The 17,225-nt window shown below is 44.5% G+C and overlaps 1 protein-coding gene across 2 annotated transcripts in view; it reads right to left on the bottom strand.

Annotated features, from left to right (window-relative positions):
• Positions 1-3,901: 3,901 nt before the first annotated feature.
• VASH2 (vasohibin 2) overlaps positions 3,902-17,225 on the bottom strand; it is a 64,905-nt gene continuing 51,581 nt past the window's right edge. For both annotated transcript variants that reach the window (XM_077811954.1, XM_077811953.1), the window contains 3 exons: positions 16,769-17,150; positions 11,212-11,327; positions 3,902-3,974 (listed from right to left, as the gene is read on the bottom strand). In XM_077811954.1, coding sequence (XP_077668080.1) covers positions 3,902-3,974; positions 11,212-11,327; positions 16,769-17,150 — 571 coding nt within the window. The remainder of the gene's footprint in view (positions 3,975-11,211; positions 11,328-16,768; positions 17,151-17,225) is intronic.

The raw sequence follows: 17,225 nt of genomic DNA on the forward strand, positions 1-17,225 counted from the left end.
GACAATGCTTTAGGGGATGGAGCAGAGACTTTACTGTCAGGGCAAAGCAACAGCTGTTAGGGGGGAGACGTAGCATTCATTACTGATGAAAGATGCTGAGTGAGTGGTGTTTATTATTCCACAGAGAGATTTCAAGGGTATGATACTATCTCCTTTTAGTTTCTTGGTAGGTGCCATCACTAGGGGAAACAAGAACCCACCCTATGATTAAGTGCTTAATGCTTAGGTTACTTTGTGCCAAATAGTCATGGACTGATTTAATAAAGATTTGATTTTTTTGAAATTTTGCATTAACCCCTCCTCCATTCTGGTGTTACTAGCCTACACTGAGTGAATGCTTTAAAAACACTTTTCCCCACCATGACTATATCATTTAGTTCATACTGCTTCTACCACCACCTGTACATTAATACACATGGCAGAAATCATAATGGGCTATTTAAAAAAAAGACCAAGACATTTTATTAAAATTCCATGCTGCACATAAACATACAAGTGATAAGAAAAGCAAGACCTGGAACCATGCACATGTATTCTTCTAGTATATCAATTGACAAGTTTGCAATGAGCTAGAAAAACAGGCAGTTGGAATCACAGTTTTAAAAGGTAAGACAAAAATGCAAATGCAAGAGCAAATTTAAAGAGAATTAATAAAATTCACTTGTACTTCAAAACAAACAATGTACAAAATAAATTTGTCACAGCTTTATATCTTAGAAAAGCTTCGGTGTAGTAAGTTAGAAGTTCAGATAAAACATGTAACCCAAAATACTCTGGATGCCGGTAAAACCACATCATCAAGTTGGAAGAAATGCAAAATAGTCAGGGTACTGTAGAAAAAAAGATTTTTCAAAATCAAGTGTATTCTATCTAATGGCACAAAAGTACAGTTAAAATCAAGGCTTCTGTTGCTTAACTAATTCTTATTTTCCTTATCTCCTCATTAATGAGGAACCTGTTGTGTAAGCTAAGAGCTGACTCATGCTTACAAGGTCACAAAACTGAGCCGTACATGTTTTAGAATTGAAATTCTATTGATAATCATAACGGTTTAAAATTTGACACTAATACAAACCATGATCTTTCCCCATTCTTTACCTCCACCCTAACCCTCTCCCCTCTCCTCCCCCGGCCCCAACCCTATCCTATTCAAAACCTATCTTAAAGCAAATCAGACCTGATAAATACACAAAACAAAAAGGCTGTGGGCTATAATGAAACCTGATGTTTTACTGCAAGGAACCCTCTCCATAACTCGGGAAAAGGAAATCCTCTCAATTCAGGTTTCAGAGGAGCAGCCGTGTTAGTCTGTATCCACAAAAAGAATGAGGAGTACTTGTGGCACCTTAGAGACTAACAAATTTATTTGAGCATAAGCTTTTGTGAGCTATAGCTCACTTCATCCGATGCATGCAGGTCATCCTCACCGGTGCTGTTCTTCAGACAGAAGGGAAATCGTTTTGAGAAACCAAAATGAAATGTGAATTACGAAAAGAAATTATCAGCAGTTTTTTGTTTGCTATGGGGGGGGGGGGGGGAGATAGATACATAACCCCAATCTTGCAATGAGCTCCAAATACATCTGCAGCAAACCCAGCCAATTACACTGGAGCCCTGTTCAACTGCAGCAGGACCTGCCAGGGCTCATTGCCAGAATGGGGCCTTAATTTGTTCTCTAGTCATTTTGTAGCTTATTTCACCATTGCGTATTGCAAAAATTCCCCCTCTTTTTATAAAAAGTCATGTTCTCTTCCTCCAGGCATAAGAAAGGCCAGACAACAGATCAATATATTATTCAGTGTTTATGTACTAGCTTGCTTGGGGAAACTTTTCCATTAAAAGTACTAAGGCAGTTGATTTACTGTACTTTATAACAAAACGGCCACATTCACCCCTCCCTGCCCCACCAAAATGACTATGGCCTTGCACCCTCATTCACGCCTTTTAAAGTGAGTAGTCCTGCTTACACTGTGAACATGTAAAAATAACACTGCAAGCTGCAAGGCCATGGAAAATCAGACTCCAGCTTTGGGGACTGACTTCTCTTAACAGCTAAATATTTATTAAAAATGTGAGACTCCTACTTCTCACAAGGGGCTGCGAGCTCCTGCCGGGCAGCGCGGCAGTGGTTGGATGGGCAGAGGTTCTGGGGAGTGGGGGCAGTCGGGATGGGGAACAGGGTGGGTTGGATAGGCATGGGAGTCCTGGGGCCTATCAGGGGGTGGAGGTGTGGATAGGGGGCGGGGCAGTCAGGGACAGGGAGCAGGGGGTTTGGATGGGTGGAGGGTTCTGAGGGGGACGGGAAGTGGGAGGGGGTGGATAGGGGGCAAGGGCCAGGCCGTTTGGGGAGGCACAGCCTTCCCTACCTGGCTCTCCGTACAGTTTCGGAACCCCGATGTGGCCCTCAGGCCAAAAAGTTTGCCCACCCCTGGTGTACAGGCTAGCTTTTTCAGAACAGCTCAGCTCCCACTTATGCACCTAAATGAAGTGGCTAAACTTTCAAGTACTCAGCACCCACTAACTCCCAGAGTTCAATGAGAACTCCTGGGTGCGGAGCACTTTGAAAATTTGACCACTTCAGAAATCTGGACTACTTCCATTAGGTCCCTAAATGGGAGCTAAGCTGGTTTGAAAATCCAGCCATACATCCATAGTGCTAGTTAAATCCATCAGTAAAAGGACACTATAAGGAAGGAGGAGATCGACAAACTTGTTCTTGAAAAAAATATCCTGAAAATCAACTATTATTGCTACACTTATTCTAATAAGAATTTCTTTAGCCAGGTCTTTTTAAAGGTCACTGTAAGTTACTGTAATGCATATAAACAAGAACCTTCCCTAATTTGTGATGTCTGATCTTAATATAAGACACAAAGGCATCATCACCTTAGACTGTTTAACCTTCAAAGACAAATGATTCAAAATTACACACAAATATGAATAGAAAAGTAAACTCTCAAGGAAGCCTATTGATTCTGACATTTCCTCGTGAATCTGACTGTACACGCAGTTTGACTGTTAATACAATGCAAATGCTAGTCTCTACAAAACAATGATCTCCAGGTCTTGTGCTTTAACAGTCTAGTCTGTCAAGTTTAAAAGCTTGTGACAAAGTTTTAAAAAATTATGAAATTTTAAAAATTCATTGTTGGCCGGTTATTAAAAAACCCAACAGAAACCTCAACCGGTTCTCTGTATTTCTAATAAGACAGCAGTGCTTTCAAGAAGACACTTGCATATAATCAAACCTTACACTCTCTCATAGGCATGCACATGATAAGAGTGGTGGGGTGCATCTAATGCAGTTCTATAGTACTCCCAGAAATGCTGGCAAACCATACAAATTGATTATAAAATTAAAATGGTCAATTTTGCATATCTGTTGTATACTGAGGTAATAGACACTTTAAAAAGTCACATCCACCTCTGCACTGCCATTTTTATTGCTGAATAAAAATATTAATACTGACTGTTTAAACCGACTGCCCCCAGCACGTTAACACTAACGAGAAATAGGATTTCATCACCACTCTTCTAATACTACCAATGTAGCACAATATTCAAAGCCAATTAAATAGATTAGAAACAATTATTTAAAATAAAAAAAAAACAAAAAAACCCACCACCTTAGTTCCCTCCTATTTGATGGGGGGAAGAAAGCCTGGTGAAGATAATTTAGTTTTTCATTGATGCCACTTAATGAACTTAAAAAAAGATAATACTGCCATCATCATTCTAGAATTTCTATTTTCTAAGTGAAACTTGAAATAAAATCCACAAGTTCTTAATAAATAGGCCTGGTTTCTTTTCTTTTCTTTTTTACCCCCCTTCCTTCCAACGGAGCGTAGGGTAATGGGCGGGTGAAGCACCATGGAAGCCCTCCATCTGGTCTATGGCTTTGTTAGATGCGTAGTTGATAGCCCACTTCATTCAATGTAGTGAGATCACCCACTTTCTTGTCCATCACGGCAGGCCTGCAGTCAAAGAGGGAAGAGGTGGTCAGCGGTCAGCATTTCTTTGACACAGAGATTGTGCAATTGAAAACACCATTTCAAAAAAAGAAACTAATGGAACAAAGTCTCTTGTCACTTAATCTAATGTAAAAACAGGACTAAACTTTTTTTTGTTGAATGAACTAATTATGCCATGTTATCATCTTGACATTGTGATGGCAGGAAGATCAGAGCTGCATGCAGAGACTTGGGGAACAGTGTGTAAATCCTTTAAAGGTAAATCCTGTGGGTTCCCCACTCCTTTGCAAGGATTTAAACATTACATAGATAAACATTAAACAGCAAAAATAATCTCAGAAAAATACAGGATTTATTTAGAAAAAGTGAAAGAAAGAGAGATGCTCTCAAGTTAAAAGTCAACCTCTTCAGGCATCTTCTTTTTTCTGGTGAATACTATTTAACTTGCTCTCATTAATTGGATCAAAAATTTTGGGGGCTTTGTTGGTTGGCATCTCATTTACTAACCAATCCTTTTTCCTGTGACTCTGTCTCTGCTGTACAGTTTGGACAAATACCTTTCCAATTGAGTTGTAACTGGAGCAGTTCACTTTTGACTATTAGCTGTTCATTTGAGATGCATTGTTTCTGCTCTTTGAGTCAGTCAGTTGCACCAGTGAAGGTGAGGGCAGAAAATAACACATTTCTACTATGAATTCACATAGCTTTTGAGATTTAGGAACCTTGTTGTGAGTAGCTAGTGCTTCTTTGACTATTCACAAATTGAACTCAAACTGTTTATTCACTAATCTGTTTCTACAACTAGCGCTATAAATAGTTTCAGCCTCTTCTGAATTGTTACCCTGTGTCCTGTCTTATTTCTTATTTAGCTTTTAAACACTTTGCAGAAAGGAAAGTGTCTTAACTATGGGCCCAATCACCTGTGAGAGGGGATTAAGCCTGAGAAGATCTCTGCAAGGTTTTTGTTGAGGTTTTTCACATAGTCCTTCAGAGAGGATAGGGCCATAGCTCCATCTCCCAGAGCCTGTGCAGACACCAGATAACCAGTGGGAGATCAGCTCCATGTCCACGAAGGCCAACACCCTGGCTCTGCTTCCTCAGCCTTAAAGGGGGAATCCCAGCAGTTGGTTCAGTAAGGCCTGGAGTTGTATTCATTTTCCTCCGCAAGTCTAGTGTGGGTGGGATGATTCCCTTGGGTCTGCCCACATTTTACCAACGTGCCTAGTCCCACCAGCCCTCCTGTTTGTGAATCCCAGTACCTGCAACATACATAAGGCTTGGGAGAAAAGGCCGGGGAACACTGACATGGAGGCATCAGAGCCTCCTTTCTTTTCCCATGGTGGTGGAGTGACTGGCACCGAGGGTCCCTTCCATATGGATCATGGGGATACAGTCAGGCCTTGTAACTGTGCTATATAAATACTCTATGAGTAGCTCTGATCTTCCTGGCCTATCATGTCCAGCAGGCTGCATTTCCTGTTGGAATTGTGACTAAAATGGCAGCCTCAGGCACTAACCAGTTCCTCAGGTCATACTGATTGTGAAACATCCTCAGGTATTTTTAAATACTGCTTCAAAGTCTCCTTGTATATCCTAATCATAATCATAGAATATCAGGGTTGGAAGGGACCTCAGGAGGTCATCTAGTCCAACCGCCTGCTCAAAAGCAGGACCAATCCCCAATTAAATCATCCCAGCCAGGGCTTTGTCAAGCCTGACCTTAAAAACTTCTAAGGAAGGAGATTCCACCACCTCCCTAGGCAACGCATTCCAGTGTTTCACCACCCTCCTAGTGAAAAAGTTTTTCCTAATATCCAACCTAAACCTAATAGCCAACCTAATGAAGTATATCAACCTCTAGGCCTCCAGAGCAGCACTAAAACCATGACAGTTTTCCTGTCAATGTCTAATCAAAGTCAGTCTCACTAGAGATGCACATTGTTACACTCACACAACATGCATTTATTAAAATTTCATGTAATATTAGCTGACATTTGCAGCACGGCTATTGGTGCTGACTCTTGCATTACATCCAGGCCCTAACTCTTCCCCAGATTAAAAATGAAACATTGCTTTCCAGTTTCATAAACCCCTCTGCTTTGGGTTTAGAAGAAAGAACAGAACCAAACAAGGGACCATTCTGTGCTAAGGCAACACTCTGCAATTTAGAGGGGTTTTTTTTTTTGTTTTGGCTTTATTCTTGTAAAATTTTCCAAAAGGATAAAAATAACATATAGCTTTTTATTTAAATGTAGAATTAAATAATATGTACCGCCGTGTGGCTGAATATGGGCCTGATTCTCTCCTTAGATCAGTATTACACTGGTTTAACTCCATTGATTTCAGGGGAGCCACTCTAGATTTACGCCAGTGAAAATGAGATGCGAATCTGACGACAAAGGCCTGATCCTGCAAACAGTGCCTGGCATGGTGCTCAGCATCCACTGTAGCTGTAAATCCAGTAGTAAGTGTCTGCAGGATTAAGCTCTAATTTAAATAAAACTAAAAATTAATCTGAAATAACTCTCTCATTTGAGAGGTTTTCAGTGCAAAACTAAGTAACGGGGGAGATTCTTCCGCATGGCTCCATCCAGCTGAGTTGTCTAATTAGAAGTTCATGGATTAATCTATCCCTATTGTATTTCACTTGTAACAAGAGTGAATGCACAGAATTAACTCAAATTTATCTTCTGAAAGCCTGGATTAGCATTCTGGTCTTTTAGGAAAATACAAAACTCATTAAACTGTAATGAACAAGAGAAGGAACTGAAGCTATTCTATTTGGATGTGTTTACACTGGGCTGGAGGTACCCCATTATTGTGAAAGGCCTGAACCTAACAATGTAATAGGAGCCAACATTTCAGAACACTCCCTCCCTTGGTGCAATCGCAACATTGCACACACAATATGGGCTTATTTAGCACTAGCATGCAGGTGAAAGGTTGGGGTAGATAAGGGGCAGCTCTAGAGGGACCCATGGGTGCAATTTAACCCACAAAAGTCAAGATTAATGAACGTGCACTGCAAAGGGTCACTTAGGTTTGGCCCAGACACGCTTCTGTCACGAAAGAATGGCTGCTGGGCCAACTTTGACCAAATGATGTTGCGAGCTGGCACATGGGGTCACAGCACTACTCAGGTTTCACACCTACCCCAGCAGGGCCCAGATCCCACTGGTACTGTCACTAGATTCATTTCATTGGGCCTGAGGAATCCAGCAGGCCAAGAGCCAGAGATAGGAGCAGGGTCTGGGGTACTTCTCCCACCGGCGGTGGAGCCAGAGCTCGGAGAGACGGGACCAGGAGCAGCTACCCAGCCGCATGCAGGGCAGAGCATTCCCATCCCTGCAGAGAGGGCAGCAACCCCACAGGTCTGGCTCCTCTGACGCCCCTTCCCCAAAGCCCACATCTATTCAATCGTGAGGCTACACTGCCCCTGGGATGTATATAATCCACCTAGAAACGGAAGGATTCACACATCAGCTCTTGAGCTCAGGAAAATGCTGTAGTGAAAACATTTCAGCTTCAGTGTGCTGAGTCTTCCCAGGAGGGGCCTATATAATTTTATTGTCGACAAAGAGCAGTCTGTAATAACAGCTTGCCATCAGCAGGTGAACCCTCTCCAGTGAATGCCAGGATCTTATTCAGTCTCTGCCAGCTAATAATGTAGCTCAGCCTAGCATGGGTATTGTGTGGCATGAAAGGCCTCTCTACTCTGTAATTGGCTATAATTAGAGCATGCAAATAAGAGATTCATAAGATGCACAATGCCCATATCCACGTTCAAGCTGTTCATTGTTTGGTTAGGAGCACAGGTGCCTAAACATCTTTTTGCCAGCGGAATAAATTTGAGGGCATCTCAAAACAGCTAGGTTCTTCCCAGCCAAAAGAAGGGGGAGTGCACAAGCTTCCTTTATGTATTTCCTTCCCTGCATTAACTATCCTCTGGAAACCTCTTAACTCTACAGGACCAGCATATTCTCCATCAGTCCTCCCAAGTGGCACTAAACTCACTTACTTACTAAGTAAGTACTAAGTGGCACTAAACTCACCTCTTTGCCCCTTCGCTTCCCTCCTGTTCCAAGTCTGATAGCTCCAGTTACAATAGGCAGGAACCAAGAGTTGTTTGGCCACAGAGGGGAGCAGGCTCAGAAAGCACGGGGCTCCTGGAATTGGAAGGGATGGTCTCCCACCAAGAGGCTACCTACAGCATCAGAACCACCTGCAGGGCAGTTCCACTATGGCTTGGCTGAAAAGAGGAATGTGGCCAGTGCCCAAGCTGCCATAACTGCCAGTCAGTCAGTGTCCTAGGGGTTAGTGTGGTTTTAAAACAAGGCCTGGATTCTGCTCACTCACATCAGTTCTACATCAATGTGACTCCACTGGCTTAGTTACTCCTCATTTACCCCCGTGTAAATGAGAGAAAAGTCGGTCTCCATGGGCCAGACACTGAAGTATTGAGGTGCCTAAAGACAGAGATAGGCACCAGTAGGATAGCAGTGGAGGTGCTTTTGAAAATTCCACTAGGTGCCTATCTGCATCTTTAGGCACCTAAACAGCTTTGAGAATCTGGCTCCTGGTGACTACAGTGAACCACATTCTAGCGTAAACAGACTGTATAATGATGGGAAGGAGCATCACTTAACACCAGCTTCTTCAACCTTTACCTAAACCAGGCATGTCCATCCATATCCAGACGCCTTTACTAAGGCCTGCTTTCCAAAGGAGCGGCTGCAACTCCCCTAAAAGTCAATGAGCAGCAGCAAGTACTGTGCACCTCTGACAAGCAGGACTCTTAGTTAGGTGCTTGAATACAGATTTAGGCATCCACGTTTAACACTTTTGAAATTCTCTCTGATGGTGGAAAGGTGCCTCTCTTCATGAGCAACCCTCGCAGCTTGGTCCTTGTGGAAAGGCCCAGTTGGACTGCACAGAGATTTTGGAAGGCCACCACATGCACACAGACAGCTCTTGAGCTTTTCCTCATATAGTATGTCCAATGAATCCACATTCCAGGCTGAATGGCAGTCCTGACATTCCTCCTTCGTGGTATGGCAGCTGCAGGCTACTGGCGGACTTCAGGTCAATAGGCTAAACATCCAAAGTTACTACGTAAATAAAGACACTCCAAACCTCATCACAGCTGGCAACTTTGGTGACTTTTCTCCTCCCCTTTCTCCCATGGAACCTGTCTAAGGCCAAGGCCTTGTCTACACTGGCACTGTGCAGTGCTGCAACTTTCTTTCTAAGGGGTGTGAAAAAACACCCCGCTGAGCACTGCAACTTTCAGCACTGTAAAGTGCCAGTGTAGACAGTACCTCAGTGCTGGGAGCTACTCCCCCCGTGGAGGTGGGAGCTACTCCCCTCGTGGAGGTGCTTTTTTTATAGCGCTGGGAGACTTCTATAGTGCCGCGACTACACAGCTATGTTAAAGCTTAACGTTGCTAGTGAAGACATACTCTCAGGGCTTGGCTACACTTCCGTTTTATAGCGCTCTAACTTGCTGGCTCAGGGGTGTGAAAAATCACCCCCCTGAGCGCAGCAAGTCCGAGCGCTTTAAAGCACCAGCGTAAACAAGTTCCGAGCGCTGGGAGCATGGGCGCTAATCCCGTCGTGGAGGTGGATTACCAGGAGCGCTGGGAGAGCTCCCTCCCAGCGCTCGCGGACAACCACACTCACACTCCAAAGCGCTGCCGCGGGAACGCTCCCATAAGAGCGTTTTGAAGTTTCCAGTGTAGCCATGCCCTAAGTCCGGTCTACCCTGGGGGACCACAGCACTGCCTGGAGTCTCTATAGCACTACGTGCTGCAGCCCAGTCCCCAATACACTGCCTCCTGCTGCATGCCCCCTAGGGGGAGGGTCTCAGAAGGCAGTCTTACAGCTGTCTTTTTCAGTTCTGGCGCTGGGGGAATCCTCCCCGTAGCTGGATGCAGAACTTCAGAGCCCCTTCTTTATGCCACTAGTGTAGAGGGGCCGGAGCAGGAATGAGAATCTCACGCAAGGAGTCTCAATTCTCAGTTTCCTGCTCTAATCAGATCTGCTGTCTAGTTACAAGTCATCATTATATAGTCCAAGGCTTTATTTTACTATAACTATATGTAATGCCATTAGAGATGGAGCACAAAGAACACCATGCAAGAGAAGGGTCCTGGGCAGGTGTGTGTGTTTCACATGGAAATGCAGACACTGCAGACCATGGAGTCACCACCTGACTCCAGTGGGTCAAAGCTAGACTACTTTTATTTCGCTTGTCCTTTCATATTGAATAAATTAAGCAATAAGAATAGAGCAGGGTTGCTGTACAGCTGACGCTTGCTCAGCAGTTAGCTCTCAGAAAGCCTGAGGCGTCTTTGTAAAGCCAGCGACATTGACACTCCTCTCCAGAATGAACATCTGTGCCATTCGAACAACTGTGGTAGCAGTGTTAGAAACCCAAAGATGAAAATATCCCTCAAGGACTATATGGGAAGGGAAAGTGCCTTGAGTGGCAGGGCCTTTAAACTACTATAATTATCCAGACACCAAATGAGGACTGGAGCCCCTGCTGATCAGCCCAAAATATAATGATGCAGATAGAATACGAATTTACATGTAAAACGTAAACCTGCTGTTAAATCATCAGCTGCTACCTGCATTAATATAGATTTAGAAAGTCAGTCTAACTTCTTTCTTAGCTACTAACAAAGAATTAGACCAACAGTCCCACTGGAAACTTACTTGAAAAGTGCTCATCATAAATAGTGACTAATTTGTGGCCACACAGGTACTTCATAGGTGTCATTCTGCTGCACAGCATGGCCTTTCAGAACTTCACTCCAACCGCAACATGGCTAGAACTCACATCCACTGACTCCAGAAGCACAGACCCTTACCACTCGAACTCTATGAGAATCTCCACTAGCTTCTAGCAGTATAAAGCCCATGATACAAATATCCCTCCAGGAGTATGTGGGAAGGGAAAGTGCTTTCTGTCCCTCCAGCAGCTCTGTTATTAAGAGACCGCGTGAAGAGCATGCACAATACCACCGTGCTATTAGCACTGACAGCTGGAGCCATAGAGTTAACCAGAATATCTGAAGCATACACAAATAGGCAAACTGCTATGGCGGATGAATCCCAATATCCCTCCAAATCCATAGTTTAGCTTTACTGTGTCCTTACGCTGAGTTTCTGATCCACCAACAAATGGGGCATCAGCTCAAAGAAAACACATGAGCGGTAGCAAAGCAGAAATACTCACGATTTGTCTCTTCTGCACACCCGTCTCTGAGGGCTGACTTGCCTTCGCCGAGGGGACAGTGACTTGCCTCGTGATCTCTCTTTGATTGGAGAGTGGGCACTTGAGGGTTTCAGAATCTGGAAGGAGGAGGGGAAGAGAGGCACTGAATAAAGACGCCTGTTCAACATTTAAAAAAAAGAAAGACCCCGTGATAATACTGGAGATCAGAAATGAGACACAGAGCCTGTAGTCTCTTGAGGTTTATGTGAATCCTGCCCAGGCTGGAAGGGACTGAAAGCTGTTATCAGTGCCCCATTCTGAAATTAGTTGGTGGCCTCAATCCAGTTTCCAGATACGCTGACGTCACAAAAACCATCACCACAACTGGCCTTCTAGTCAGCAGTCTCAGCAGAGAGACCATGGGACGGCAAATGAACTACCCTGTCCCCTTAGGGGCGGTTGCCCTCAACTCACAGTAAAGCACATTGTGGCAGCAGCATGGAACTGTTCTATGGACAAATACGAAACTTGAGTCCCAAAGGCTATCACTGGGCCTGATTTGTGTCTCACTTAGCTCAGTTTTATACCACTTCTACCAACTTCAGTGGAGTAACTTCTGATTTACCCCAGTGTGATAGGGAGGAGTATAAGATCCATTATTCTCTATCTAAAAAAATCATGAGGAATAGCCATCTTTTAAAGATTAGACAAAAAATAGTGGACCAGTTCCTCCGCTGGCATAAATCCTAGTGGTTCTACTGTGGCAGGTTACACCAGCTGAGTGTCTGGCCCATAATTCCTTTTTGACGGAACAATGCAAATTATGCTCCATTCATCCCCATGGCAGAGTGAGTGATCACAGTGGGACTGACTCAAAATGCAGAAGTTCATCTCACCCCATATTTGAACATGAACACGAGAAAGATTTAATGTGTGTTATAGCAGTGCAGGGTCACCGTACACTTGTTTTCCACATCTGGAGACCCTGGGAAACATTCTGTTCTCAAAAAGAACGCGGAGTACTTGTGGCACCTTAGAGACTAACAAATATATTTGGACATAAGCTTTCGAGGGCTAAAACCCACTTCATTAGAGGCATGGAGTGGAAAATACAGTAGGAAGATATATATATACAGAGAACAAGAAAAGATGGGGGGTTGTCTTACCAACTCTAACAAGACAAATCAATTACAGTGGCAACCCCCATCTTTTCACGTTCTCTGTATATATATCTTCCTACTGTATTTTCCACTCCATGCATCTAATGAAGTGGGTTTTAGCCCACGAAAGCTTATGCCCAAATAAATTTGCTAGTCTCCAAGGTGCCACAAGTACTCCTTCTTTTTGCTGATACAGATTAACACAGCTACCACTCTGAATTCTGTTCTCAGTTACATCAGTGTAGATCCAGAATAGTCAGTGAGTTCCCCCAGATTTACATCTGTGGAACAGAGAAGAATATGGCTCCCTAGCTCTTTGGTCCTGCATGGAAATCCATCTGGTGTTTCTTCCTGCATTTGGGTCTGATGGACACTAGGCAAACGACCTATTGTCAACAAACCTGTTAATTGGAGTTGATGGGGACAAATCTTTTCTCCACCATCACAGGGAAACCTGCTAGTGCTCACTAGACTCCACATTCTGTCCGAAAGGAAAACAGTGGGGCCCCAACTACACTGTTCTCAGCTGTCTGAGAAAACCCACTGTCAACAAGAGATCATTTCCCTAGTGTATTTGGAGTTTTATTTGTGCACAGCATAAGCCACCAGAGGGTGGAAGAGCAGGGTGCTGCAGGTTGGGATGCGGGGTCCACTGGCAAAGCTGTACATGCGAGCTTTTGTGACACCTGCAAATACTATATATCGCCAAGACCTGCACTGTTAGCCCCTTGCTTGCCTAAGTACTACAATCACTCAAGTTAAAAATTCCACAAACATTGCCTTGGCCTAATTACATTCCCCTCCACCCCCACCCCTTTGTTAAATAAAGGAGCTTCATAGGAAAGTGTGGATGAACAACAGTGAGCTCTACAAAATGGGGATGATGGTGCTTGCCTCCTTTGTAAAACAGAGCTATGAATGAGAACTGCTATATAAGAGCTTATTATTAAGACAAAGACATGCATGGAGTGAGACACATTCCACACTGAACAAGGAATGTGCTTTCTCACACGGGTCTTGCTCCAATTCTCGCTTTCTCCCCTTCTGTCATGCAGGCACGTCTGAAGACTTTACATTTAGGGGATGAATCCTGCTGGTCCTTACTCTTGCAAGGAGCCTGTCATAAATATAAAGGGAAGGGTAAACCCCTTTGAAATCCCTCCTGGCCAGGGGAAAGCTCCTCTCACCTGTAAAGGGTTAAGAAGCTAAAGGTAACCTCGCTGGCACCTGACCAAAATGACCAATGAGGAGACAAGATACTTTCAAAAGCTGGGAGGAGGGAGAGAAACAAAGGGTCTGTGTGTCTGTCTATATGCTGGTTTCTGCAGGGGATAGACCAGGAATGGAGTCTTAGAACTTTTAGTAAGTAATCTAGCTAGGTATGTGTTAGATTATGATTTATTTAAATGACTGAGAAAAGAATTGTGCTGAATAGAATAACTATTTCTGTCTGAGTATCTTTTTTGTAACTTAAGGTTTTGCCTAGAGGGGTTCTCTATGTTTTTGAATCTAATTACCCTGTAAGATATCTACCATCCTGATTTTACAGGGGGGATTTCTTTATTTCTATTTACTTCTATTTTTATTAAAAGTCTTCTTGTAAGAAAACTGAATGCTTTTTCATTGTTCTCAGATCCAAGGGTTTCGGTCTGTGGTCACCTATGCAAATTGGTGAGGCTTTTTATCCAACATTTCCCAGGAAAGGGCGGGTGCAAGTGTTGGGAGGATTGTTCATTGTTCTTAAGATCCAAGGGTCTGGGTCTGTAGTCACCTAGGCAAATTGGTGAGGCTTTTTACCAAACCTTGTCCAGGAAGTGGGGTGCAAGGTTTTGGGAAGTATTTTGGGGGGAAAGACGCGTCCAAACAGCTCTTCCCCAGTAACCAGTATTAGTTTGGTGGTGGTAGCGGCCAATCCAAGGACAATGGGTGGAATATTTTGTACCTTGGGGAAGTTTTGACCTAAGCTGGTAAAGATAAGCTTAGGAGGTTTTTCATGCAGGTCCCCACATCTGTACCCTAGAGTTCAGAGTGGGGGAGGAACCTTGACAGAGCCCCAGTGACTCCACTGTGCAGTCAGCACTGGTTTCAGTGGGACTCCTCGTGGAAGTAAAGCAAGCAGGTTCTGGCCCTTGATTAGCTGTTAAAAACCAACATTCAGTATCTTACAATATCCTCTGAGGTTTAAAAGGCCTAATGCAAATAAGCTGCCCTGACAGTCCCATCAGCTAGAATGGGGCTGGGCTCCAATGTAGAACTTTGCAGTGTTGCTGTGGGACAGCACAGATGCTTACCTGAGCCTGCACTGCCGACTCCCACAGTTTTTGACCAATAACACAAGTTAAGCTGTAAGATCTCAAAATAAGACAGACAATCTCAGACACTAACAATAGGCCAAACTCCCCCAGCATGAATCGGTTCCACTGTCTGACTGCCCTGCAGACCAGCCAGACGCTATCAGACTTGCTCTCAGGAAGCAGGGCCTCCCCTTCCACTGCCTTCTTGGATTCATAACTGTGCTCTGCACAGCTCACTGGCCTTGACTTGAGGTGAATGATCTGGGTGAGGAAAGTGCTCGTGGACAGAAGCCAGGATGAGGATAGTCACTTCAGACCCACATCCCCTCCTCCACACGTGTACCTTGACAGTGGCAGGAGAGGGGGGGCTGTAGCGGCAGCGCTAGGAAGCCTCTGTTTAGGCAGATTTACCACCCATTTTCCATTGTGCTAACCGGTGCCTGTGAGCAAACTGAAACGGTAGAGACAGACTCTGTAACACTCTCTCTACCCAGCCAAATGATTGTAAGAAGCACTCTCTCTACCCAGCCGAATGATTCATTCTTTGGAGGAGGAGGAGGAGGAGGAGGAGGAGGGAGACAAAAAGTCAGGAGTGGTGTGTGAAGTAACTTACAAATGATGCCACATACCTCTCGGAAAAGGGAAGCAGCCCTGCACTTCGTGAGTGCACCTGCTTTACCCTAACTGCCGACAGGTGGCTGGAAAGACATCAAATCCCGTTTCACCGCAACCGATACCTGTTCTTCACCCCCAGCTGCCACTGAAGCATATTCAGGAACTCCAACCAGAAAGGGAGTCATATTCTCAACTCTTTGGCAACCGCAGACCTTTGTCTGCAAGTGTCCTCTAAGCTTTTCAATCTGACTCTCCAACGGGGAAGTGCCAGCAGTCTAAGGATTAAACAATAACGAAGAAAAATTAATCTGTTGCTGATTCTAAACCAGAGAACCAATCCTGCTGCCATCAGTGGAAGGCGGGACTCTAGCAGAACATCCAAACCAGATGTAATGAAGGGGTAAGCCAGTTCCAGTCCTCTGCAGAGGAGAATTTGTTCACATGAGACAGCACATGCTCATGAGACCCTGGAGACAGCTATAGTATTTTACATACAACTCCTCTGCAGACTTAATTTCAGGTTTCTAATTGGATACAGAAAACAGCGCACCTCTTGGCAGACTTTTCTGTGCCACAGGAGGCCATTGCAAACTAAAACCCTGTTGGCCTAGTTAGGCACATGAGGTGATACTTTAACCCAGCGACGCAGAGGAAATAACAGAACTGCTTGCCACAAAGCCCTCACCATGTCCCTTCCACAGTGAAATTCCCCACCCCGCCCCCAACACACAACAGGGCTCACTCCCTCGACAGGTGAGAACAGGCTGGAAGGCAGTTATGACTTTGGCAGCACAAAGAGGTTGGGATATAATCCTAATTCCTCCTCTGAGGAGTCCTCAGTGGGGGAAGAGCTGGCATAGCTGGTTCCTACACTTCCCTCCCCACAACTCCTACTGCAGAAGAAGAGGCACAGCCAGAGTATGCTGCCCTTGGTTATACCCAGCTGGCAGATGGTCCCTTGGAGGCCACTCTCAGCAGGTGCATGTTACAGCTGCCTCGGGGCTGCTGTAACATACAATAGGGCTGGGCAGTGAATCAGGGAACCATAACTGGTTCCCTGACAGCCTGGGACCACCTCTTTGCTGTCCAAAGCAGGAAGCTGGTGCAGCAGATAATCCAAGCCAACAACTGGAGCATGCACATGACTCCCCAGACACCAGAGAGTCACTAGCTCTGCTCAGTGACTTTCTTCCAAGCTCAAGACTCAGCAAGCTATTTGCTAACAGCAGACTGGATATTCACCCTTTATAACTAGGAGAACTTCTGGGCCACAAATGTCAGGTGAGGAGGGAGAGATCCTACAAATAAAAAGTTACAGAACATGCAACACACAGTTCAGGAGAAACACACAGAGGGACAGAGTAGATGGATACCAGATCTGATTCTAATCTCACACTGGTTTTACTCCGGTGTAACTCCATTAACATCAACAGAATTACTCCCAATTTACTCCAGTGTGAATGAGATCAGACCCAGACTCCCAAGGCATTATAGAAATCATGCACCTACCTTCATTCTCATATCCCTGGCATATTTCTCCAGCTCCTTCCTTATGTCCGTCCGCATCATCTTTGCTACATTGAGGACCAGCTGCTTCCACTCAATGGGCTGAAAGCTGTGTGGCTCGTGCGGGACATATAATCCAATTTTTACTTTTTTGACTGAATGTAAATACTTTTTATAGGAATCTTCAAATTCAAAGACAAGATCGGTCAGGGTTCGATAGGTCAAAGGTTTGTCCATCAGATCTGATCTTCTGCTCATGCCCAGTGAGCCATACCGGCCATTACAGTAAATCCCAAGCACCACATGATGAAAATAGTTTCCTGAGAAGTGGGTTTTAAAGCTGATTGGGAATCGTTCCACGGAAGGCTGCCCATTGGTTAAGTATCTGATATGCACTGTGTCAAGGCAGCTCTGAACAAAGGTTGTAAAGCAAATATTGTTATAAGTCTTCTTACACCTT

This window comes from Eretmochelys imbricata, chromosome 3 (assembly GCF_965152235.1).
Source record: "Eretmochelys imbricata isolate rEreImb1 chromosome 3, rEreImb1.hap1, whole genome shotgun sequence".
NCBI classification, from domain to species: domain Eukaryota; kingdom Metazoa; phylum Chordata; order Testudines; family Cheloniidae; genus Eretmochelys; species Eretmochelys imbricata.